This window comes from Echinops telfairi, unplaced genomic scaffold (genome assembly GCF_000313985.2).
Source record: "Echinops telfairi isolate 266 unplaced genomic scaffold, ASM31398v2 ScPeMD7_23;HRSCAF=83, whole genome shotgun sequence".
NCBI lineage: Eukaryota > Metazoa > Chordata > Mammalia > Afrosoricida > Tenrecidae > Echinops > Echinops telfairi.
The window spans coordinates 5286668-5312940 of NW_022103920.1; the positions used below are offsets into that span (position 1 = coordinate 5286668).

Below are 26273 nucleotides of genomic sequence, written 5' to 3' on the forward strand. Positions count from 1 at the left end.
TGGGTTTTTAGGCAGACCAGGTGGCCCTGTCAGATAAACGTTGGACCCTGAACCACAGCGTTGGTGGTTCAAACCCACCAGCCACTCTGCCATCTGCACAGCCTCAGAAACATGATGGGGGGTTGTTCTGAGTCAGGGAGGAGCTCCGGTGGCTGCTTGGGTATGGGTTGGGCTGCCATCTCCAAGGGCCACCATGTGAAATGACTAGCCACTCTGTGGGAGACTAGCCACTGTGCCCATATAGAGTTGACCGTCTCAGACACCCCCAGGGGCAGGTCTACGCCTCCCTAGAGGGTCACTGTGAGTCAGAACCACCTCGATGGCCGTGGTGAGTGTGACGATACTCATGTGATGACGGACATGATGCTTCATCAAGGAGCGGTGGGGCAGCCCAAAAGAGGAAGGCTTCTGATGAGATGGCTCGAACCATTGTGAGGAAGCCACGGGACCGGGCAGTGTCTCGTCGTGTTGTGTGTAAGGGCACGAGGAGTCGGAACCGGCTCAGTGGTACCTCACAGCTGCAGCAAAGGCTGTTTCTCCATAAGATGGACCACTGTTCCTGGGAGAAATGGCTGGTCCAACCCAAACGTCTACTTTTCTGAAATATAAAATCTCTCTCTCACACACAACAACCCCACAGGGACAAAAGCACAAGGAGCTCTTCTTATGTTTGCTCTTGCTCTTTTCTCAAAGTCTAACTTGCATTCTGTGATGCTGGGTGAGCAGGTCTCAGCGGAGCTTCCAGACTAAGGTAGACTAGGAAGAGAGGTCCAGTCATTTACTGCTGACAGAGGGGCAGGACCACATGCTCTGCCACACAGGGGTCGCATGTGCTCAGAGCCTACTAAATGGCAGGTGACCACAACTCACATAAGGGAGCCCGGCTGCCCGGTTCCGCTCCACCACTTGCTTCATGTTGTCCAGGGTCCCATAGTCATATCGACTGAGCTGAAACCCAAGAGCCCAGTACGAGGGCAAGACCGGTCGACCGATCAGCTGAAAGAAAAATGTGAGAGGAGAGTTAGCAGATACTGGGTTTTTAATACGACTTTTCCTAAGCATGAGTTGTAGGGGGGGAGTGGGGGTGGGGTGGGGGTGCACAACAGAGTCTTTCTTCCCCTTTGGAAACCAGGCGTGGGCAGGGTCCAGTGTTAGCGCCTCTGGATCCTCTCACACGTGTAACATACAAGTGCTATGAAGCAGCTTCCCCACATCAAGTGGCGCCAGTTGTGTGAGTCACCAACCACCAGGCCACGTGAGATGTACTCTGGGCGATTGGGCTTTCCTGGGTGGTGAGCATGAGCTCATGTGTTTACCTCTAGATACTCTTGAACAACTTGCTCTGGAGTGCTGCCCAAGAACACGTAGAAGTCGAGAATCCCCCCGATGGTGCGGTAGGTGACTGCAGGGGCAGGCTGGAGGATGACATCTTCAAGGATTCAAAGGAAGACAGCCAGGGTTAGACTACGTGATGGAGAAACAAATACAGGCATCAAGTCTGAAAGACCATCACCACGTGGACACTAATAAAGCAGTCCTGGTGTGTTTAGGGTTTAATGAGTATAATGTGACAAACTCTGATCGCCATGGGCCACCAACATGGCACCCAAGAGTCCATGAGATCCTTCAGCAATGTACAACTAGAGCATGTTAGCTCTGTGTGCCCAGACGCAGACTCTGATAACAAATCAACCACCAACCATGTCCACAGCCCAGAACATGCTGGCCCCACTCCACCCACACCCTGTGTGTCTGCAGGCACACAGCCCCACGAGACACACAGCGGTGCTTGCGTAATCTTTGAATCCACATCATGCAAGAGTCATATTCAACAACATTTGGGGCTATAGTATGCATTCAAAATCACACTATGCCTCCACATTAAGTGGGGGGGGGGCCCCCCCGCAGGGGGCGGTTCCCGACAGTAAATAGTATGGGTTTCCTTGTAGAAGCATCTACAAGGCCTACTGAACCGTACTCCTTGGTCACAAGACCCAGCGTCAAAAGGAACCAGATTCTGAGTGTGTTCTTGTGTGTCCCCATCACCCGTCTGACACCAGGCAGTCCTTGCATCCCTCAGTCTACTCTGCCTGCTGGTAGTTAGCAACAGAGCCCGGTAGCCTTGATGAGTAAGCCCAAGGTTAACAGTTCAAGCCCAGCCGCCACTCTGTGGGAGAAAGACGAGGCTCTCTGCTCCTGTGCAGATGCACCACCTCAGAAACCCTGGCTTGGTTGCTATGAGCTGGAATAGACTCAGAGGCAATGAGTGAGTAGTAACTGGGAAATAAATGTGCAAACGCTGTTTAAGATCATCCCACCTAGTGTTTCCCAAACAAGGGGAGCTGAAGGAGCCTGTATTGTTCGTCTAATTTCCAACACAGACGCACGCTCGCACAGCATGAGATGAAAAGGGAGCTCAGAGCCAAGCTCATGTGTGCACTAGGGTGTGACGGCCACGCTCCCTCTCAGTGTCTGCCTTCATCTCACTGTGACCTGAAGCACACCGTCTGCGTCCCCCTGTGTGCTGTTCTTTCTGAGCACTCCCTGCCAGCCACCCCCGGCTGACTCACAGCGCCCCCTGTGGGTTTCTCGGACTGTAACCGCTGACGGGAGTAGAAAGCCCCCTCTTTCTCCTGTGGAGCTGCTGGTGGCTTAGAACTGTGGACCTGATGTGTAACCCCTGTGCCCTCTGGGCTCCTAATCTTCTCCAACTGGGAGGAGGAGGGAGTTTGTTCTCTGACAGCAGTCACCTGTTGTGATCCAATAGATTCCAGTGGAGAGGAAAAGGTGCCCAACAGCATAGGCCCACAGTGAACCCAGAGAAATTCTGATCTTTCTTTCTCTCTACCTCTCTCTACCTCTACCTCTCTTCACTGCCACCATCACCACCATCACCTCCACCTCTCTCTCTCCTTGCCACTGAGATCTGTAGTTACTGATGCCAAGCCGAGAACCTGTGGAGAAGGACTGATCAGAAGCGGAGACACTGGCTGCTGTTTGAACACCATGATGCTGTGCTCTTTGGTCAGAAGCAGACTGACCGTGTCCTGGGGGGCCCCGTTGCCTTTACATTTGAGTCCACCCAGAGGGTCCTCTAAAAGATGACAATAAGTATCTGAAAAGCCCACCCTGGAGAACCCTACCGAGACAGCTCCAGGGAGACCATGGCCCAGAGGCCACTCAGCAGCAGCTGGGGTGCGTGTGTGTGCATGTGTGTGCATATGTGTGCCCATGTATGTATTGTGAATGTGTTAAACGTGCATTTATGTGATTGTGTGTGAGCACATTGTGCATATACTTATGTGTGAAGATGCATTTGTGTGCATGCGTGTGTGCATGTGTGTAGGTGTGCATGTGTGTGTGGTCGTGTTTATGTGCATGTGTGTGCACGCGTGCGTACGTGGGTGTCTGTGTGCATGCACGCATGCAGTTGCTCAGTGGAGGGCAGACCCAGAAGGGAGGAGAACGAGTGGGTGGGAGCCGTCCCAGAGGAGACCAGAGCAGCGCGCTCGCTGCCCCACTCTATAATCAATACCTGCCCAGAAGCAGCAGCTGGATTTTGGAAGATCTTAAACCGGGAACGAATCCCGACTCGGGGCCCCCACAGGTCATGAGGTAACAGAGTAGAGACACAATGGATCAGAAGCAGTGCCGGCCCTCGGCTGTGGCCCTGCCAGTCTGAAAGGCTGCCACTCCCTTCACCACCGCGCTGTCCCACGTGGCCCGAAGGCCAGGCCTGTGCTTTGCTACACAAAGGTCTCTAGTCCTTTACCCATGGCGTTGCTGTTCATCAGAAACACCCCGAACGACAGGCCACTGGCATCTTCCAGGCACAGGAAGAACGTCTGGGCGCCATACAGGTTTGTTCCGTCCTGCGGAAAGATGACAAAAACACCCAAGAGTTACAGCGTAACTGTCTCAACCCCGCATTGCTGGAAGCGTCCTAATGGGGCAATGCATTAGCACCCATGACTCAACGAACAGCGGACTCCTAATCAGAATGGATACACATGCACGTAAAACAATATGGCTGTCTTTTGGGTTGGTGTCAACCGAGGGAACCGGTGCTTTCTTATGGAATGAGCCCGCTGTGGGCACACAGCTAGCAGGAATACAAGAGGTGGGATCCTGTCAGAAGGCAGGAGGGCAAGAATTCGGAATTTGTGCTCCCAAAATGCCCCTCTCTAAGAGACTTGTCTTAGCCTGAGTTAATCTTCTACAAAACCAACCAACCAACAAACTCACTACCATCAAGGGGATTCCAACTCCCAGCGCCGCTCCCTCAAGGACCGGGCAGAGTGGCCCGGGGGTTCTGAGACTGTGACTGCTTAGGGAAGTAGGAAGCTCCATCTTCCCCTGCAGAGCAGCTGTGGCTTCAAACCTCTGACCCTGGAGTCCAATTAAAACAGGATTTCCAGGAGTGGGAGCAGGCAGCGGTTCTCTAAATGATGCATCCTCGGTGTGGGGCCACACTTGAAACCCACTTCTCTAGCACAGTGCTTCTCAGACGCTGGCGTGCATACGAAACACGTGCAGATCTTAGATGCTGATTCTGACTCGGTGGATGGAGGTGGGGGCTGACCTGAGCCTGAACCTCTGACTCGGAGGCTCCCAAGCCCAGGACTCTGAATGACAAGGGTCTGGACTCCCTCCGCTTTTCCCAGATGAGTGGTTCTGAACAACACCTCCTGTGATTTCTTCCTGGCCAGCTGGCATGAAAGGGGGCCTGGGCTCTAAGCCAGACAACCAGGGTCTCTATCCCAGCTCCGTTACTTTACAGACTCCCGAATCGGGCAATCTACAGGACTTCCTTGGGCCTCAGTCCTCTTGTCTTTTACCTGGAGCTCCCCATGCTTGTCTGTTTCCCCCCCTGGCCTCTTTCAGTGAGTGGAGACATTCGACCCCATAACTTGCTGGGGGAGTTTTGTCCCACCCTCAGCGGCTCCAGCGGCTGTTTCTGCTTGTCCAGAGATGCCCCTGCATGAAGCTGAAACGCAGTCTGGAAACCCACAGGGGCCGTTCTGATCCGTCCTCTAGGGTCACTGTGGATCAGAATCGGCCCAACGGCAGAGGGTTTGGATCATGCCAGTGGCCTTGAGGGAGCGGTTTGGGAAACACCTGACCGACCGTCTTGGAAACCCGCAGGAGCCATTCTGCTCCGTCCTCTAGGACTGTTATGGGTTGGAATCAGCTCGACTGCAGCGTGTTTGGAGATTTTTGAAGCCTACATAATCCCTCTGCTTTGAGCAGTCAACGCCGCCAACAAACGAAAGGAGAAACAAAAACAAACAGGAAAAAAATCTCTCTTTTCTTGCACCGCCCCAAACATTATTCACACAAGACAGGGCGAGCACCGCCGAGACTCTATCCGATTAGCTGGACCAAATGCAAAACCCAAACGCAGTGCCGTTGAGTGACAGCAACTCTGCATAGGGGGGTCTCCGAGACGGTAAATCTTCGTGAGAGCACATAGCCTCATCTTTCCTCTGCAGAGCAGCAGCTGCCGGGTTTGAAGCACCCGCGTCATGGTGATCACCCCCATACCTAACCCACAGTGCCCCCAGCCCTGGTACATTGGTGCTTTCAGAGCACCAGCCTAAAAATGGGAGAGGACAGCCAAGGGACCAGAGCCAAGTGTGGAGATCAACACCTGCTTCCTGGACACGTTAGCAATTCATTTCCTCCTCACCACAGGCCTGCAACTTAAGAGTAACCAGAGCACCAGCCACGCCCACTGCCATCGTGGCACTTCTGACACAGAAACCCGCAGAGGATCCAGGGGCAGACAGCACAGTCTTTCTTCTGCACGGCAAGGGTCTCACTAACGGGCATTGAGTTGTTTCTGAAGCAGAGCGAGCCTACAGGACAGAGCCCAGCACCCCTTGTGAGTTTCTGAGGCTGTAAACCTTCACAGGAGAAGACAGCCTCATCTTTCTCCTGTGAAACAACTGGTGGATTCGAATTGGTGACCCTGTGGTTCTCAATCTGTCTCATCATCCACTACCCTACCAGGGATCTGTCCAGGCTGAGCCTGGGGCCCAGTTTATAAATGAGCATCACAGACTGCTAAGAGGCAGACTTAGAACTCAAGTCCAGCGGCCTGGACCTGCAGCTTCCCTCCAAACCATGGGAGACAACCCCCCAAAACAAGACCCTGGTGGTGGGTGCCCCCCAAGAGCTCACCCCATTGGGAGTTGTGTCCCTGGTAAAGATGGGCCAGGTCTTCCAGTTCATGTTGTGGCGGTACTGCTGATGCACATGCTCCCCCAGCCCGTACACATTGGCACTGGGCAGGCGGATGGAGAGCTGCAGGAACTGGTCATCAAAGACGAGGGGCCCGATGCTGGAGTCAAACCTAAACACAGGTTGGCAATAGGGTCAGGGGTGGGCATTAAGGACAAAGGTGGGCACATTGGGTGAAGGAAAAACACCTGCTCTGAGCAGTGTTCTTTACACACAGATGGCTCAGGGTAAAAACCCAAACCAGGTGTGTCTGAGAGGCCCCCAGCTCCTGGCAGCCTCCTATGTAACAATGTAAAACTTCTCTCCCTAAATCTGTCGAGAGATGATTCCCGGGAAGCAGATCACTGATCCTTCCCGTGGAGCCTTTCCACTTCTGGGTAGACTGGAAATCCCAGCCTTTTGTTAAACAGCTGAACACCCAGAAACCCCAGTGACTCCCTAAAACCCCCCAAAATCCAACCCACTAGGTCCACTCTAGCGCACACCAACCCAAGATGGGTTTCTAGGACTGAACGCTTGTGGGAGCAGATAACTCCAACTTTCTCCCAAGGAGATAGGTGAGAAAGGCATTAGAATTGTCACTGGACACGGTGCCAAGTGATAAAGACAGTGCGTTAGGGGCATTTGTTCAATAACTTTTTCCCTGTGGAGAGGTGGTGAGGGGAATGGAAAAGGAAAAATGTAAGAACCTAAGCAAGCAGGAAGAAGGAAGGAAGGAGGGTGGGAGAAAGAGAGGTGGAAAAATGACTGATGTTGAAAGGCCCCTGTACCCTTCCCACCTTGGTCCCACTCGGGTCCCAGACTCATCCTTAGAATTGCTGTTTCAAGAGCCCTATAACCTTTTCACCCGGGTCACAGGATCATCCTCAAGATGGCTGTTGACAGATGCCTGTACCTGTCCCACCTTGTTCCCAGCTGGGTCTCAGACTCATTCTCAGGATTGCTATTGAGAGAGCCCTGTGCCCCTCCCACCCGGGTCCCAGGCACAACCCCAGACTCACAGCACTCTGTTGTTACTCAGCCGGATCACCTTGATGCTGAAGGGCTGTGTGGAGACCTCTGCTCGGTAGGTCAAGGAAGCAGCGGCGTCCCCTTCAAAGGGTTTCACGTGCTCATGGGGCACTTGGTACCTGCTCTTGTCCTTGTCAGTTAACTGCCCAGAGAGAAGAGGGAGGCTAACATCAGAGGGAGTGCTTCTCCCGCCCACACCACTGTCACCCAGCACCTGTGGTCTAGGAACTCACATACGAACCCAATGACACTTGTGGCACTGCGTACCACCCTGTTCAAACCGCTAGCCCTGATTCAGCAACACAATACCATTTACACCAGCCAATCCAAACGATTCACAATGGCCCAACACACCATGACTTTGTACACCACACATGCCACTGGTTGGGCAAAACCAGTCTTTATACAGGAACACACACTGCAACTCCGAAAAGGCAGCCCCCCACCCCCACCCTAGAATTCTCAAATCTGTGGTAAGTCTTTAAGGAGCTGAAGTCATGTAGTGGTTACGCATTGAGTCAACAATCCACAAGGCCAATAGTTTGAGTCCCTCTGTGGGAGAAAGCTGGAATTTCCTACTCCCATAAAGAGGTACAGTCTTGGAAACTCACAGGGGCAGGTCTACCCTGCCCTATAGGGTCACTGTGAGTCAGAATTGACTTGGTGGCGGTGAGCTTCGTTTGGAGTTGGTGGTAAGTTGTTACTTCCCACCTCAACATTTCACATGGTATCAATGGCAAGCACATCCACATCAAAGCTCGCCAATTAATTCTAATAATAGATGCTGTGGTAATTATCACACTGAAGAAAAGGCAGGGGAACTGAATATGAATAAAGGTATGAAACCCCAAACCCAAACCCACTGCTATGAGTGGGTTTGAACTCGTAGCGACCCTATATAGGATTTCTGAGGCTGTTCATCTTTACAGGAGCAGAGACCTCCCTCTTTCTCCTGCAGAGGGGCTGGTGGATTCGAAGCTCTGGCCTTGTAGTTATACTCATGCACTGTCATCGAGTTGATGCAAACTCGTGGAAAACCTACAGGAGAAATAGCTATCCCTGTAGGTTTCCGAGATTGTAACTCTTGACAGGAGGCGAAAACCTCTTTTTTCTCTCATGTAGCCACTGGTAATTTCAAACTGCCAATCTTGAGGCTAGCAGCCCAAAGCAGACCCACTACTCCACCAAGGGTCCAGCCTTGAAGTTAGCAGTCCCAAAATAAAGAAATAACTGACTCCCTTTATAAACGTCTCTGTTCGGGAGGACCTGCAGCCCCCAGGCACAACACACGAATGCCCCAGAGAGATTCTGAAAACAGGAAACCCCACCTTAAAGTGGAATCGGTTGGAGGTCTGGTATTCCGCTGTGAGGAGGACGTTCTGGACGCTGCTTCCGAATGCGGATGGCGAGGGCAGCTTCCTCAGCTGAGCTGTGAACCCTAACGCACGGGAGAGGGGAATTTCCATAGCGGGCTCTGCAACTTTGCAGACAATCGCCATGGGAAAACGACGCTTTCTGGCAAAAGGGGGTTGGGAAAAGCCTTGATTTTGCAGAAAGGGAAGGGATAGATGGACACTCCCCTGACCACACAGTCCCCCTGGAACCATACCACCGGCCAGAGAGTGGCCTCAGCTTATCTGAAAACCCAAATGTCTCTTGTACAAAATCTGATTGAAAAATCCCCACAAAGCCCAGCCTGGACTCCTCCCACCCCTCAGCCTTCTGTGTGAGCCAGACCCCTGTGAATCACACCCTCAGGCTCTCAATTCACACTTTTTCTTCTCAGCTGTCTTCCTGGGATGGGACAGGGGCTCCTAGACTTGATACCGAGTCATTAGTTTGCCCTAAATCAGCTGAGCTTGGAGACCTCAAGGCGGTAGAGTTCATTAAGCCAAGAGCCACCGGGACCCAGGGAGACACCTCTTCTCTCATGCTAAGAACCTCCCTACATGGTAACCTCCTGGTATTCTCAGAATGTCCATTTTTATTCTATGCATTTCAGGGTGAGGGGGAAGACAGGGGTACCCTGTTCATGGGTAGGTTGATTCCATAGTATGTTGATAGAGTTGGCATTGAATCCTAATCGTGAAAATTGCTTTAGATTGAGATCCCTACTTTGGACATGCAATCGGGAGAGACCAGTCCCTGGAGAAGGACATCATGCTTGGTAAAGTAGAGGAGCAGCAATACATATAGGCCTTCAACAAGACCTATGCTTCCCAGGGGCTATGTTTTCCCAGAGGGCTCAACGATGACACCACTTGTGAGGGTCGTGCAGGACCTGACACAGTTTCATTCTGTTGACGTAAGGTCACTATGAGTCGGAGCCTCCTCTATGGCACCCAACAGCTATAGGTGGTGTCAACAGTGGATGAGGGGCTACTGACCCAGAGGTGGCAGAACCCACCCAGGGGTCCCATGGAAGAGGCCCCCTGACCTGCTCCCATGGCGCTTATGGCTGAGAAGCCCCCAGGGAGTGGGGGCTCTGCCAGAGGGACTCACAGCCCACTCAACACAACAGCATCAGAGTCAGAAACGGGAGTGGGCGGGATTTCCTGCCTTCAAATCCATCCTGATCAAAGTGGGAAGGCCAGGAACCAAAGAGTTCAGGTCAATGAATGGCCCGAGGTCCTGAAGCTGCTTAGGCAAATCCTGGAGCAAAGACAACCTGTGGCAGAGCCAGAGTCCACTCTTGCTGGACCCGGCTTCCAGCCATGCCCACCCTCTCACCTGCACCCACCACAGAGCGGCCAGGCTGAACAGCACTCCTCTCTCTGCTGGAGGCGCCAGCCTACTGGCTCCTGCATCCTAAACCATCCTGCCGCCTTACCTGCTGGCGTGTTTGCCACACTGCCCTCCACTTGATAGCCGTAACTCTTGGAGTAGTAGCACCTGGGCACGTTGAAGCTTCCCTGAGTCTCCCAGCAGCAGCTTCGCTGGTCACACAGGGTCTGAGACAGAGGAGAGAAGATCGTCAACAGAACCCCATCTATTGTAGACCACTGAACCCAACATGTCTCATTTGAGCTCCGGTTTCATTAGCTAGAGCTCATGGGCCATGTGAGGATGTTGAGGGTGAGAGAAACTGAACTTCACTCCACTCAATGGCAGACCTTTCATCCCAATTCCTTGAGCCAGTGTCCTCCCCACCACCTCCCTTCTGAGCAGGGGGTCCTCAGCTCACCCCTGACACCACCATCAGGCTGATGCACGAACACCTAGCTAACTGTGCTGGTCTACAATCCAACCTGCAGGGTGCAGCTTCACTTATATGGACATTGGCTTAAAAACAAAATGGCTGTCAACTTTATTGGGAGGCTTTAAAACCAAACTAAATTTGTTTATGCCTTATAAAGACATACATAGAAAATGCTATCTCCATTCTCCCTAAGGCAAAAAGCAACCTTTCCTTGACACCCACCTGGATTTTAATCCTTGCTGAGGATTAAAGTCGGGGGAAAATAAATTATGTACATTAATTGCCATTAAAGTCAACCCATCTAAATTTTTCTTAAACACAATTTTACTAATTAGAGTGAAATGAACAGACTGAAAAAGGGAAGGAGAATGGAGTTTATACGCTTGCAGACCCATCCAGAGATTCCATAGTTGAATCAAACAAAGGATGTTGGAGTTTCCACTTAAAAGACTATCATTATTAACGATGTATCGATCAAGGACAAGGGAGTGAGGTAAAGAGCCACTAAAATTCTCTTGAACTGTATAATTAAACCAATGTAATAAAAAGGTGGGTCTTCAAGTAAACATTAACCTTGTGCAGGAGATAAACCACCTAAATGGTGCCGCACGTGTGTGTCAGTGCAGGCCCGTGCGTGTGCTTTGCCGTGAAGCAAGCACAATTCCACAGGGCTTCCAGACAAAGACATACTAGGGAGAGTGGCCTCAAGATGCGTTTCCAGAAAGTATTTCATGAAAACCCCCCAGATGACGACCAGTGAATGCCCATTTCCTCTCTGAAGAGCTCCATCCCTGAGCTGCAGGGGATCTGAAAAGTATGTGATGCATTTGTTCCAGGAAACTAGATTCCAGATACAAACGCAGATACGTTTCTAAAGCACAGGCACATAGCAGAGACATCTCGGGTTTCAATTTGGGACTGCAGCAGTAAAGCAAAGTGGCGATGAAATGAGCCACACTGGTGTTTTGCTTTGCTTTGCTTCCCAGTGAGTGGTGAATTCATCTGCACACTGTACTCTATGGAGCACTCAATAGCAAGAATTGCCAAAATATGAATCAGAGAAAGAGAGCAGATGCCATTGAAAAAAGTGGTGCCGAGAGACTTGCTTGGTGCAGGTAAGGCCCGGCATTCTCAGTAAGGCCTGGCAAGATGAGAAAGGGAAGCGGGTAAGCCAGTGTCCAGCTTCTCTGTCTCCGTTTTATGTCAGGGGTGTGGCCTTTATCTTCTAAACTGTCAGAAGAATCTGCAGCTAAGGCTCAAACAGCGGGGCCAGGAAGCCTTGATTCCAGGGACAGGACTGGAATGGGGGAAACCTGTCCCATTTTCCAACAGCTTCAGGATGAAAAGCACTTGATGAGACAGGAATTTCAAATCCCTTGTAGTCACTGAAATGTCCCCTGGCTATTTCCATGGTGCATCAAGCTCGAGTGAGTGGAGGGATGAAGTGATGAGTCAAGTCACCAGAATCTCAGTGACATGAATTGTAGACGATTTCGTGGGATGCCCATCTTGAGTTGGTGTCCGGAAGTTACATTGGCCACTTCCTTCCATCTCAAGGTGGACGCTGTCAGCAATCACGTCTAGGCCAGCATGTCACGTCTGCACACCCAGGTCTCTATGGAGCCCAGGTGGCACCTGGTTAAGTGCTCTGTTGTTAACCAAATGGCTGGTAGTTAGAGCCCCACAACCACTCTGCAGGAGACCAATGCGACATATCAGTCTGCTTCCATAGAGAAACCCTATGGAGCAGTTCCACTCTGCTCTACAGGGTGGTTGTGAGCCAGAATTGACTGACCAGCAATGGGTGTGGGTCACCTCTGCAGTCCTATGACCCTGGCCTCTTTCCTCAAAATCAGATGGCAGTTGGTATGCAGAGAACAGGGGCTGGGACCTTAGAGACCACTAATCTGCACTATTTCAAAGCATTTCTAACTGCTTGTGTCTGAAACGTGTTCAGTGGCCACGTCTCAATTGGCAAATGCATCTATTGGCAAATGCATCTGGGTCCGTTGCCTTAGTCATAGATAAGGAAGTTGAGAATCTGCAAAGAAATGTTTCCTGATGACCTCTCCAAGTCTGAGTCCTTCAGAAGACAAACCTGGATCAGCACCTAGGGTTCTGGCCCCCTGTTACGACTTAATGGCACTGGGAGAATATATAATTTTATCTCAAAGAAATAGCTCATGTGGCAGTAGAGGCTGGAAAATCCCAAGTGTGTCCAGACATCATCCTGGAGACTTCTCCCGCCTCACATAGGGGCAGGGTCTGATAATCCCTATGCAAGTCAGCAAGTCCTATGGTAGGTTCACAGCTATGGAGGCTGATGAATCCCAAGGTTAGCAGTCAATAAAGTAGGCTGCTGGCTTAAGTCAGAAGTCAGGTAATAAGATCCAGACTGAGAAAAATGCCAGCAGAGAGCTTTTCCACAACATCCATGCACGCTTTTTTAACTGACTGGCTTCTTATAGCAGATCTCATCTTGGAGTTGATTACATCAGATATCATAGGAGGTGGCTACATCATTACACACTGCCAGACAACCTCTGAGAATCATGCATGACCTTGCCAAGTTGACAGACAATGTTAACGATCACACAGGATGGCAGGGGACCACTACATAATTAGGATCGGGAAGCTGTGGTCTAGTCTAGGCACAACTGGATAGGATCTCTAGTGCTCTAGGTTTTCAGGAGTTTGTGCCTGGCAACGACCTGCTCAGTCATCCACCAAGAAGACTAAGTCGTCCCAAGCCTGCCTACTCTCCCCAGCACTTACTGATTCATGGTAAGCTTCAACTATCATTGCTGCCTCCGGGATTTCATTATGAATACTCTTAATAAACACCAAAATCAAACCAAACTCACTCCCATAGAGTCAAAACCCAGTGTTATCAATATGGTAGTTCAATAAATAACCTGGTTTCTTTTCTTTTGAGGCGGTCCACACTATTCCACTCCTCCGAAGTCTCCTTTCAGCTCAGGCAGAAAGGAAACTGTGGGAGTTGATGGGCATTTCATGTCTCATTCATTTCTCTGTTCATTTACTCATTTCTACCTTTGCCTATGGGAAACATCCAAGGTAGTACATCTGATGTTCTTCCTTCTATATTCATGGCTACCTTCCCATCACCCTACTCCACCCCCAGGAAGGGTAATCCACTGGGCAAGATTTAGTATCTAACAGGAACCAGGAAAAAGATTGTTACTGAGAACATTGAGATGTATCAGCACTCCAACTCTCAGGAACATTACTCCTGATTACTGAGATTAAGAGAGAGAGATGGTCTATCTAGAAAAGATAGGCAGGAGGAGAAAACAATGTAACTGATAGTTCCTAGGGGACAACGGAGAGAAGGAGGTGGGGGGAAGGGAAGGAGGGTGCCAACAAACCCAGAGACAAGGGAACAACAAGTGATCTAAAATCAATGGCGAGGAGGGCGTAGGATGCCTGGTGGGGCTTCATCAAGTTCAGTGTGGCCAAGAAGAATTACTGAAACCCAAATGAAGATCGAACATGATAGTGGGACAGGAAAGTAAAAGGAAATAGAGGAAAGAACTAGGACGAAAAGGACATTTATAGAGGTCTAAATACAGGCATGTACATATGTGAATATATTTTTATATAATGATAGGGAAATAGACCTAAGTACATATATTTATATGTTAAGTGTTAAGGTAGCAGACGGACATTGGGTCTCTACTCAGGGACTCCCTCAACACAAGAACACTTTGTTCTAATAACCCGACATTCTGTGATGCTCACCTTCCTGAGAAGATCATTGAAGACAAAGCAGGTGCATAAGCAAATGTGGTGAAGAAAGCTGATGGTGCCTGGCTATCCAAAGACATAGTGTCTGGGATCTTAAAGGCTTGAAGATAAACAAGCGGCCATCTAGCTGAGAAGCAACAAAATCCACACGGAAGAAGCACACCAGCCTGTGTGATCATGAGGTGTCGATGGGATCAGGTATCAGGCATCAAAGACCCAGAGCAAAAAATTCTATCAGTTATATCAATGGGGAGGGCGGGATGGAGACAAAAAGCCCATCTGTAGACAACTGGATATCCCCTTACAGAAGGGTCACAAGGAAGAGACAAGCCAGTCAGAGTGCAGTACAGCACTGAGGAAACATACAACTTTCCTCTAGTTCAATGATTCTCAACCTTCCTAATGCCACGACCCTTTAATACAGTTCAATCCTTTAATACAGTTCCTTATGCTGTGATGACCTCTCAACCATAAAATTATTTTTGTTGCTACTTTATAACTGTAATTTTGCTACTGTTATGAGTTGGGCAACCCCTGTGAAAGGGTCGTTTGACCCCCAATGGGGTCGCGACCCATCGGTTGAGAACCACTGCTCTAGTTCTTTAATGCCCACCACCACCACTATCATGACCCCAATTCTATCTTACAAATCCGACTAAATCAGAGCATATACACAGTTACATTTAAGAGCTGGAAACACAGGGAATCCAGGACAGATAAACACCTTAGGACCAATACTGAGAGTAGCGATACCAGGAGAGTAAAGGGAAGGTGGGGGAGAAAGGGAGAACTGATCACAATGATCGACATATAACCCCCTCCCACGGGGACAAACAACAGAAAAGTGGGTGAAGGGAGACAACAGTCAGTGTAAGGCATGAAAAAATAATAATAATTTATAAATGATCAAGGGTTCATGAGGGAGGGAGAGGAGATGAGGAATGAGTTGATGCCAAGGGCTCAAGTAGAAAGAAAATGTTTGGAAAATGATGATGACAACAGATGTACAAAGGTGCTTGACACAGTGGATGGATACGAGCTATAAGAGCCCGCAATAAATTGATTTAAAAAGAGAGAAAGAAATACATGGAACGGCAGGTACCAGCCTCACCCTGAGCCCCCTGATCGGAGCCAGGGGACTGCCCTCAGAGAGTCATGTTTTGCTTTCCATTCAGATGTTTTTCTGAAAGTGAGCCATGCCTGTTGTGTGGACCATGCACCCTGTAATCAGATCGCCCCACTCGACTGTTATGGTGGTCAGGAAACACACGTCACAGCCAGCAGAAGTGCTGCCAATCGGTGCTATCTCTAATCTGCAGCTAATCACCTTCTCCCTTCCATTACCCAGCACCCGAGACTTTGTCCTTATTTCACATCATGTTTTTCATACTTTTTATTGTAGAGTCTAGATAACCTTTGGGACCTTAGAAAGTTGCAAGGAAAGCAAAGAGAGGGGGCAAGAAAGAGAAGCCGTGGTAGAGACGGAGAGAACTATAACTGGGAAAGGTGGCCAAATCAGATCAGACACTCTTGGGCATCGTTGTTGTTTTTGATCGGCGCCATCGAGATGGTTCTGACTCATCACCATCCAGGGACCACAGAAATAAACCCCGCCCAGCCCTACATGGTCCCCACAACCACCGCTGTGCTTGAGCCCATTGTTGCAGCTACTGCAGTTCATCTCATTGAGGGCCTTCCTCTTTTTGCTGCTCCTCTGCCACGTAGGAGCTCCTTCTCCCAGGACTGGTTTCTCTTGATCCAAAGTACATAAAGCAAAGTCTCACCATCCTCGCTCCTAGGGAGCCTTCTGACTGGACTCCTGCCAAGACAGTAAGTCTCAATAATTTCACAAGTCATCCTTGCTCATTGCTTACTTGAAATTCATACTCAACTAGGTGGCAGCACCCCGAAAGCCAGAGGAATTCCAGGGTCTTGCTCTCCCTCAACCACAGTCCTACACACATGGATGGAGGCGCTCTCCAGAGCCACCACTGGCTGCAGTGCCAACTCTGCAGACATTACGAGTAGAGAAACGCTGCCCAAGAGCACTGACTGCTAAACAAACAGCAGATGCACGCATGGCAAACCTTCGTTGGTGTCTGGTCAGGGATACAGTTGATCCGTTCCGATTCTTTTATCACGGGGCACGCTGCAGAGTCAGGAGGGACACTGGTTCCAGGATCTGGGGCTGTCACAGAAGCAAACGTAAAATGGCCGTCAGACAGGGCAAACCTCGCAGGCACGTCATAATCCAGAGCTCCGGACTCGCCCAAGGATGTCAACTCCACTGTGGAGGCAGCTGCACACCGGTGTCGTCAAGCGGACTTGTTCCGTTCAGGAGACCTGGCTTGTTCTTGCAGCTGGATTTGCCTCCGTGCATGCCTGGACCAGCCTGACTCCTCGGAGACAGTGCACGCAAGAGAAGGGTGTTGGACTCCACCAGTAGGTGGGAGTCAAGTGTCCTTCCTCGGGCCCAAAAACTACAGCCCAATGGTCAAAGCAAATGTGTGTATACATGTGTTTGTTTTAAATATTGGTGCATAGCTACATCATCTATTTGTGCTGCATCTGCAGCTGCTTACTGGATAAAGATGGCACTTTCTACTCCCATAAGAAGTCGCAGTCTCGGAAGCCCACAGGAAGCACTCCCCTGTCCTGCAGGGCCGCTAGGAGTCGGCTCGACGCTGTGGCACTGCGTTTGGGGTTTTTTGGTTCAGAGGTTGCTTTTGACTCTCAACAAGCAAAGCCAAGTGTCTGTGTGCCCACAAAGTCTAACATGCTTTCTCTCTCTCCTTTACAAAAAACAAACCCCAAACCACGCATGGAACGTTGGTCAAGTCCTGTGTTTCCAGTCCCGGCAGCCGCCACAGGACACGTTCGGTACCCAGCACACCTTCACGTAACTGCCTGACTCTCGTCACTCACCTCCACAGCTCACCCTTCACCTACGCTGCAGCAGGCCCGTCTTTCCATAAAAGCTATCACCCAAACCCAGATCGTGTCTCTTGCCAGGACTGAACAGCAAAAGACTAGAAATGAGTGTTTGGTAGTCAAATTAAATTTTGCTTTCAGCAAAATAACAATAAAGTTCCATAAAACCCCAAAACGTCCCATCTAGAAATGGGCCAGGAGGGTGGGAGAGCTCTGCTCTCAGATTTCCAATAGCCACGTCCTTTGAAAGGCACATTCATGACATTGCCAAATAAGGAGCGGGAATCTTCTTGAAGGCCTTCTAGAATGACTAGATAATGGGGATGCGACAAAGCCTCTGAGGGGCGCTGTTCGCATGAGGAGGATTTCCAAGTCAAAGGGGGCGGGCTGACTGAGCGCTCCACTTCCGTCTCATCTTTAAAATGGAAGCGTTTTAGGAGTTGAACAACCTTCCAGATAATCAGATCTCATTTCTCATGAAAAGCTGATGTTGCTGTGGCTGAGAGCGGCCAAGCGGGGGGGACTGGAACTCTTTGCTTCTAACCGACCTCTCATGCCTTCATTTCACAGGAAGCGGGCCCTGGCTGAGCCAGGGAAGGACGCAGCTCTGACTCTGAACAGTCCAAACTCCTTCTTGACTAGAACTGGTTTCGTAAACTTTTGTTCAAATGCAGTCGAGTTTTGTCAGGTTCTGTTTTGTTTTAAAGGACCACCCCGTGGCCTAGGAGACTAACTGGTTATGTTGGAATTTGGTAGCTCGTAGTGAGTTACGTGCTAGACCGCTAACTGCAAGGCCAGCAGTTTGAACCCTCTGACTGATCTGAGGGTGAAAGAGCAGACAGTAGCCTCTCATAAAGATTTCCAGTCTCGGGAAATCAAAGGGCAGCACTCTGGCCTACTCAGGTTCACCAAGAGCCAGAGTCACCACCATAGCAGTGGGTTTCGGTCTGTGTGGCTCAGCTTTCCTCTTTTGGTTGTAAATGCCTGTCTTTCATTGAAAGTCACTGTTTCACAATTAATAGAATTAAGAGTATTCAGCGAAATTTAGCCAGTATATTTCACACGCGCATGTGGAGTCCTGCCCTATGGTAATAGAATTTAGGCATGAAAATCTCTGAACTACATACCATGAATAGTGGTGCTGTCACCCCCGTTTAAATAGGTTCTACCCACACCCAAAGGACTCCAGGCAGCACAATGGGTTAAGCATTGAGCTGCTTCCGGAAAGTTCAATAGTGTGAACACACCGGGCCCACCACAGGAGAAAGATAAGACAGTTGACTTCCATAAAGATTCTCACCCTCAGAAACCTGCAAAGCAGCCCTACTCTGTCCTAGGGGACCCCTATGGGTTGGAATCAACTAGATGGTAGTGAGTTCTCTGGGCACCCATATATATACAATACACAACCCCACACCCAGGTGCAAGCTCACACACAGGCAATGACTGTGGAAGGATGACTTCCCTACCATTAATGAGGGCTTGGTTCTGGTAAGAAGGAGAGCTCTTTCTTACCTGTTGATTCTGAAGACTTTTGGGCTAAAAGCACAATCAGAGGAATGCAGATGATGAACATGACCAACAAAAGGACACTGAGAATAATCTCCAGCCTGGTAAACTTTTTTCTTGCCATCTATTAAAAAGAGAGAGAAAGGACAATTTTAGATTTGGGGCTTTATGTAATACTCAGATAAAGCTAGTAGAATACTTCATGGGCAATCTCACATGTGTATGCAAGTAGAAAGAACAGTCTAACCATACACTCCTCTGTGTACCCCTCGCCTAAGCCAGAACATCCTTAACTCATGGCCACTCTTGCTTTAGCTGCCCTACCCCCTGGTGTGGGTTATGAGTGGGACTGTTAACCTCAAGATCAACAGTTCGAAAGCACCAGCCACTCTGCAGGAGAGAGCTGAGGCTTTCCAGTCCCAGAAACACTGGCAGTCTCAGAAACCCACAGGGTAATTCTACCCTGTCCTAAGGTTGCTATGAGTCCTAATCAGCCCATAGGCAGTGAATCTGGGTTTTGAGTTTGACCCCCAGGTCACGCAGGACAGGGCAGTGTTCCATTCTGTTCTGTCGCACATATGGTTGCTATCAATTAGAGCCGAGTCAATAGCACCTAGCCACAACCCACAACCCCCTAGATTATTTGGAAGTAAATCTTATATCTTACTCTGAAAATACTTCAGTAGACTTTTCAAGAGCAAAGTAAGGTCACCCTCCCCAAATTACATGCTCATCACTCCAAAGGACTAAAGGATCACACCAACCACAGCCTCCGCTACGTGGAAACCAGAAGAAGTAGGTGGTGCCCAGCTACCCCCACCAGCCGGCCTCGCTGGAATCGCAGTAGGAGGTGCCAGATAGCATGGGAGAAAAGTGTAGAATAGATTTCAAATTAATTTAAAACAAAACAAAACAGATTTAACTGGTCTGATAGAAACTGTTGGGACCCCTAAGACTATGGTCCCTAGACATCCTCCTAACACAAAACCAAAGCTACTGAAGTCACCTTTTGGCCACTGGAAAGACTGAACGGGTCACTAATTTGCTTTATACACTTGCACCTAACCCCAATAAAGTACCCCGAAGACTATCAACACACCTAATACATTAGCAATAAGTGCTTCCATGCCATCCGAGATCTAGTCCGCGTTGACAGTCCCTGTACTGTTTCATAACCTTTCCCTCTTTGTTCTACTCCAGCAAACATTGAAGTAAGGTTTACATGTTGCCCTTGCACTGTGCCGGGGATGACGTGTGAAGCCAGTAGACTTCATTCTGTAGATTTCCCCACTGTATGGACTTTGTTGGTTGTAACCATAGTTGCCTTCCCACTCTTGTATTACTTCCTGTAAATTAAGTATGAGATCCAGAGGCTTGATGGGACTCAGGTTTGATTTTTCTGGCAAGAATGCTGCATGGACAGTGCAACGTGAGTAAAGAATGATAAAATCAGAATATCACTACCTCAAAACTTGATGTAATAATGGGTGTGGCCATTGCTCCCTTCATGTGATGTAAATAGCCATTGGGGAGCAATGGCCACACCCATTATTAAACCAAGTTTTGAGATAGTGATATTCTAGTTTCATCATTCTTTACTCATTCATTAGCGGGGAAAATCCTATGGAGAGAAATCTCCCTTCACCCATTATTAGGCTCAGAAGGGTACAGTGCATCTGGGAAAGGTAGGATCCATAGTTGACTCTTTTCTTAATTGGCTGTTGTGGTGAGGATGCTATAGTGTTCATTTGTAATTCATCGCAATCCATGTGATGGTAAAACTGCCCCCTAGGGTTTCCTATGGGAGGTGATTTTTATAGGACTTGATCATTAGGACTTTTCTCCAACAGAGCAACTGATGGGTTCAGGTCTCCAACATTGAAATCAGCAGCCCAACACTTTTGCCCCGCCTGGGCTCCTCTTCCTCTGTCTACTGATTTACAAGTGAAAGGCTGGTTTCCCTAGAATTCTCTAAAGAGGACCCCTGAGGTTTTTTTGTCCAAAATCTGCATGAACTCATGGATTCAAACACAATCTTACTGCATTCATCCATTGCAATTACTCATTTGGCTATTAAATCCCCTGTGGCCCCATCATTGGCCTGCAGAGCCTCTTACAGTTGATTTCAGAGTCCAGTTGGCTTGACCATAGTCATCTTTGATGGTGCCCTTGCTAACAGGATGGCCCAGGCTCATCTCATACGTTTCTTTCCTGGGTCTGGAATCAGCCATTTCTCTAAGGAGCCCAGGTCCTTTCTAGGAGCCATACTACGTAGAACCCATAACCATAATGAGAAAACGTAACAGAATTCCAAAGCTGATAAAACCTCAAGGATCGTCTTAGCCAATGGTGATCTTAGGGGTCCTCAAACAGACTGCGAGGGACTGCGATTGCAGTGTGCAGAAAGCACCCCGGTTGTTATGAGATGGAACGGACTCAATGGCATTATGCTTAGGTTTTACCGATTCTTGACAGTTGCCATCAAGTGGTTTCTGACCCCTGGTTACAGATTAGAATTCCCCCATGGGGTTTCATTGGCCAAAATCTTAACAGAAGCAGCCTACCACAGCTTTTCTTCTGTGATTCCCACTGGGTGGGCTCAAATTGCCAACATTTAGGTTAGCAGTTAAGCACAAACCATGTTTACCCCTTGGGTATCAAGCATTTGCTAGGAATTAATGACAGGGACAAGATAGGAACTTCTGTTTGCTAAGGGAATAAACCTTCTGTTCGCTAAGGATGAACATTCTGTGGCCTAAGGGAGTGAGCATTTTGTCTGCTCAGAGAAGGAACACAGATCCTAAGATACCAAACCTGGCCAATGTCTCAACCTGGAAGTCAGGCTGGGAGGTAAGCTCTTACCCCGAGATATCTTATCCAGAGTTCTAGCCTGGGAAAAGTTCATCTTAAGGTGGAACTGGAATCATCCTGACACAGAAATGTAATCCTGAGATAAATTAGAACGAAACCTGCAGGAGACCCAGGGACGAACTTGGCAACTAATTAGAAAGTGGCTTGACCATTGACAGAGCTGAAGCCCCCACCCCTTTGACTGTGTCCTTAAAAACAAGAAATGTTCCCCTAGACAGGGTCTTCTCCCAGCTCTTCACTCTAAACCACAAAGCTTATCTATGCCTAAGGTGCCCTCACCTGGAGAGAGGGACCTGCTTCTCTCCTCTGTGGTTGGATGCATGAATAAAACTTTTGCTTGACTCTTTCTGCTGCTGGGTAAGCTGCCCTGCATCTTACACTCCACACGGAGAGGAAGGACTAGTTAATACTCTTGTGGAGAACAACCCAGCACCGGCAGCAAGACCTGGCCATCCTCAGCAGGACTGAATGTCATCAGTAGAATCTTTTGTAATGAAATTCAAATAAGATGTTCCCCTTCCACACCTATTGAATCAGAAAAGGTAGAACGACAGCCACAAGGGGGAGACCATCCACAAGCTGGATCGACATGGTGGCTGCAGCAATGGGCACCAACAGAACAACCCCTGTGAGGACTGTGCAGGACCAAGTGTGCTCTCCTTCTGTTGCCATCCGGTCACTGTCAGTGAGAACCAACTGATTGCACCGAACAACAGCATAAAATATGGTAGGGTATATGCCTTGCTCAAATTGTGCAACTAAGGGAAGGTTGTCCTCCCTGGCTAGTGTACCCATCCGGGTGACTTTGGTGTGTACCACATGAATGGAACATTCTGGAAGAGCCCACCACAACCTCAGTCTCCAGTTATTGGTATCAACCTATTCCTGTCTTGAACCCCTAGTGGCTTCTTTCTACCATTGTCTCCTCCATCACATTTTATGTGATGGGTTATAGTCCTGGGTATAAAGGATTGGGTGCCTAACAACTATGTGTGGCAAGCTACCTTAGGGATGACTGTCCTCGGTTTAGCTCCCACTGACTTTCAAGCCCTCCCAAAAGGAATCTCCAACTGGACAGGGTCCTCTGGGAACCTAAAGGAGTCTCGTGCCTCTCAGTCCTGCGTCCACCAAGTTAATCATAGTACATCTGCAATGCATCAGGAGGCCTGTGTGGTCCCGAATTAGAGAACACTGAAGTCAAACATAGGAAGCACATCTTGTCCAGAGGCCAAGTGTACGTAGGTAATATCTTAAGCTAAAATTTGGCTCTTAGAGATTCCCAGATTCCAAAATCCATATCACCATCCTTTGTGTTTCCAAAGCCACCATGAGGCTCTGAGGTGCCTTCTCGCATGTGGGGAAGGAGAAGGCACCCACACAATGCTCCAGCGTCTCCTTGTGGGGAACCCCACCAAGAGATGAGCTCACTGCTCAGATGCAGGGATATACTCACATCCTGGCCCTGCCACTCGGATGGGGAATCTGTCCATGAACGGAGCTGGAGTGCGGGGACATAGCAAATGTTCAAAGAAAGACATTAAATGCCAGCGAGATAAGGAAGGTCCATTTAGGGCTATGATGGATGGGGGGGAAACAGAGCATATGGGAAGTATTGCAGGTAAAACTGATAGTCTGCTCTGCAAACCTGCTCCTGATTCACAATAAAGCAGTTTTTAAAAAGGAAGTAAAATGGCACACATCGAAGGGCGGGGCCTGTGATTGACAGGCAAGAGACAAGGACTGAAGGGAAGAAGGATTGACAACTGCTCGAGCAGGAACCATAGAGTATGTCCCTGGCCCCCATCTCTATTGGAACCTCTGGGAAGGACCCCGGTCTTCAACCATGTTTAAGGAGTTTTCTTATCCATCCACCAACGTATCCATCCCCCACACACAGAGAAGTGAGGGCCGGTTTCCAGCCTACAGTCCTTTCTGGACATCTCGCTCAGCGTCCTTTGTCTGGCATCACTTGGGTCCTAGACTCAATTGTGTCTTCCCTCCCATCCCTCACCTGTGATATGAACATTCATCATTCCGTTTACCTGATTCCCAGAGCTTCCCTTCAATCACTCCTTTGCCTTGTGACCCTACCGTTGCCATGAATTAAAAAGCTTATCCTGTTCAGGCGAACATTCTTGCATCATCTCTCAAACATTAACTGACACATACCCTGTGGGTACTTCTGCCACATTCCAACCATTTCTTTTAGGTAATGTTTACTTTTCCAAGACATAAGATGCATAAGGGGACAACTCATGGCCCCAACATCTGCCTTGGGGATGTCTTCATGACCTTACCCATTCTTCAATAAGGGTACACTCCATCTTCCACATTATTTGGAAGGATGCATGTCTAGGGGCACAAGCGAGGAGCTATAGATGGCCAAATTATGATACACAAACATGCCACTCAAAAACGGAGAACCGCCTACCGAAAGTCCAGTTTTCTCAAGCAATAAATACCCCAGAATGAGGGGAGGAACTTCTCCTAGAGGCAAAGAATCTGTACCACTTTTAGTCTAAAGTGAAAATGAAGCCAGTGTCCTCTTATGGCGGCGCAGGGGTTGCTCTTCTCTTGGGAATCAAGAGCTCTTAATTTTATTATTTCTCCTTCTGAGAATAACTAGCCAACTAATCTGGGAGAAATGAACTTGAATTTTCTAGATCCCAGTCTCCTCTATGATAAACTAAAGAGGTGGAATCAGAAGATCTGTAACACAAATGCATTGCTCCTCAACTCCTCCCGTCTCCAAAAGATGCCTCTTCTGTGCTGTGCCTCGATTAGGAGTTTCCTCTCTCCCCATACCAAGACTGAGGACAGGGCTATGCAGACATTCTTAGAGGGCCTGTGCTTGTACCTCAGACCTTCCCAACCCAAACAAGGTCCTCTGTTTCCTTAGCTGTAAAACCAAAGGATGTATACCATCGTGCAAATAGTCTGCAAAAGACCCTGCAAAGCAGCAGCAAGCAAAGATGTCTCCGTGGGGAAGAAGGTGTACCTGACACAGGCCGTGGCCTGTCCCACCGCCTCACCTGCATGTGAAGGGAAAACCAAAGGAGAATTGGTGAAGAACGGGCTCCCAGAAGAATACTGAATAAATCCAAGTTGGGAAAAGTGCAGCCATAACGCTCCTTGGAAGTGAGAGTGGCAGGGGAACGGTCAAGATGGCGACCAGGTGAGCCACACATTCTGAGGGCTCTTTCGAACACGACGGATTTTGTGTCCAGGTAGCCGAGTGGAAGGAGTCTGGTGAGTGAAAGATCCCCCTGGGACAGCACCCCACACATCTGTCCTGAGCCGGGTCCTCAGGGATCCAGAATCTGATTCGTGGGACACCTCGGCTCATCAGGCTGAGCCACCCCAGTGTGTGCCGCCACCTCTGCCGAGATCAGCGATAGACCCACTCCACCCCCAGACCGGCTCCTGTGCCTGGAGTCGCTTGGCTGCACTACCAAGAACCAACAACCTTCTTCAAAGAATTGGAAAAACCGATCACCAATTTCATATGGAGAGGGAAGAAGCCCAGAATTAGCAGAGAACTCCTCAAGAAGGACAAAGTTTGAGGACTCGCCTTACCCAATTTTAATGCCTATTACACAGCTATAGTGGTCTAAACAGCATGGTACTGGCACAATGACAGAGCACTCAGTCCAGTGGAAAAGAATAGAAAGCCCAGGAATAAAACCATCAGGATATAGACAACTGATCTTCGACAAGGGTCCCAGAATCATCTAGTGGGATGCAGATGTCCTTTTTAACAAGTGGTGCTGGAAACAATGGATATCCACATGAAGAAAAATGAAACAAGATGTTACCTCACCACTTGCACAAGAATAAACTGAAGGTGGATCACCGACCTAGAAGTAAAACCCCAAACCATCAGAACCATCAAGGAGGGAATTGGGACAAACCTGAGATCATTGGCCCAGGGAATTCATAGGCTCACTGCAATAGGGAAGGGTACCCACACAGGTGAACTGGAAATAGACTCGTGGGATTTAATAAGAATAAATCACCTGTGTGCCTCGAAAGACTTCACTAAGAGGGTGACAGGACAACCCGCAGACCGGGAGAGAATTTTTAGTAATGACACATTGGACAAAGGGCTCATTACTAAAATCTACAACACCCCCATGGCCTGCAAAAAAAGAAAACAGTTAACCCCCTAAGGAAGCGGGCAAAAGAACCGAAAAGAAGTTTCACTAGAGAGGAAAGCCATATGACCAACAAGCATATGAGAAAGTGTTCCTGGTCATTAACCATAAGAGAAATGCAAATTAAAACAACCATGAGATACGACCTAACACCCCTGAAGCTAACCCAAATCAGCAAATCATAGAGCAACAAGTGTTGGAGGGTTGTGGTGAGGAGGAACCCTCCTCCACTGCTGGTGGTCATGTAGATTTGCACAGCCACTGTGGAAAGCAATCTGGAGATACTTAAAGAAAATGTAAATTGAGCTACCTTATGACCCAGCCATCCCTCTACTGGGCATATACCCAGAGGAGGTAACAAATAAAACACAACCAGTCATCTGCACTCCAATGTTTATTGTGGTGCAATTCAAAATGGCAAAGACTTGGAAATAGCCTAAGTTTCCATTGGCAGACGAGTGGATTAGTAAACTCTGGCACATACACACAGTGGAGTACTATGCAGCACTGAAAAGCACGGAAGATCACATGAAACACGTCGTTTCGTGGGAAGAGTTGGAGGGAATTATGTTAAGCCAGGTAAGCCA

General features: G+C 49.0%; 1 protein-coding gene across 1 annotated transcript in view; it reads right to left on the reverse strand.

The window, feature by feature from the left end:
• LOC101652663 (maltase-glucoamylase, intestinal) overlaps positions 1-26273 on the reverse strand; it is an 86839-nt gene that overhangs the window by 54557 nt on the left and 6009 nt on the right. The window contains exons 2-10 of the mRNA XM_045288906.1: positions 18668-18785; positions 16309-16409; positions 10085-10205; positions 8583-8692; positions 7245-7396; positions 6184-6355; positions 3773-3872; positions 1317-1429; positions 871-996 (exon numbers count right to left, since the gene is read on the reverse strand). Of these exons, the coding sequence (XP_045144841.1) occupies positions 871-996; positions 1317-1429; positions 3773-3872; positions 6184-6355; positions 7245-7396; positions 8583-8692; positions 10085-10205; positions 16309-16409; positions 18668-18785 (1113 nt within the window). The remainder of the gene's footprint in view (positions 1-870; positions 997-1316; positions 1430-3772; positions 3873-6183; positions 6356-7244; positions 7397-8582; positions 8693-10084; positions 10206-16308; positions 16410-18667; positions 18786-26273) is intronic.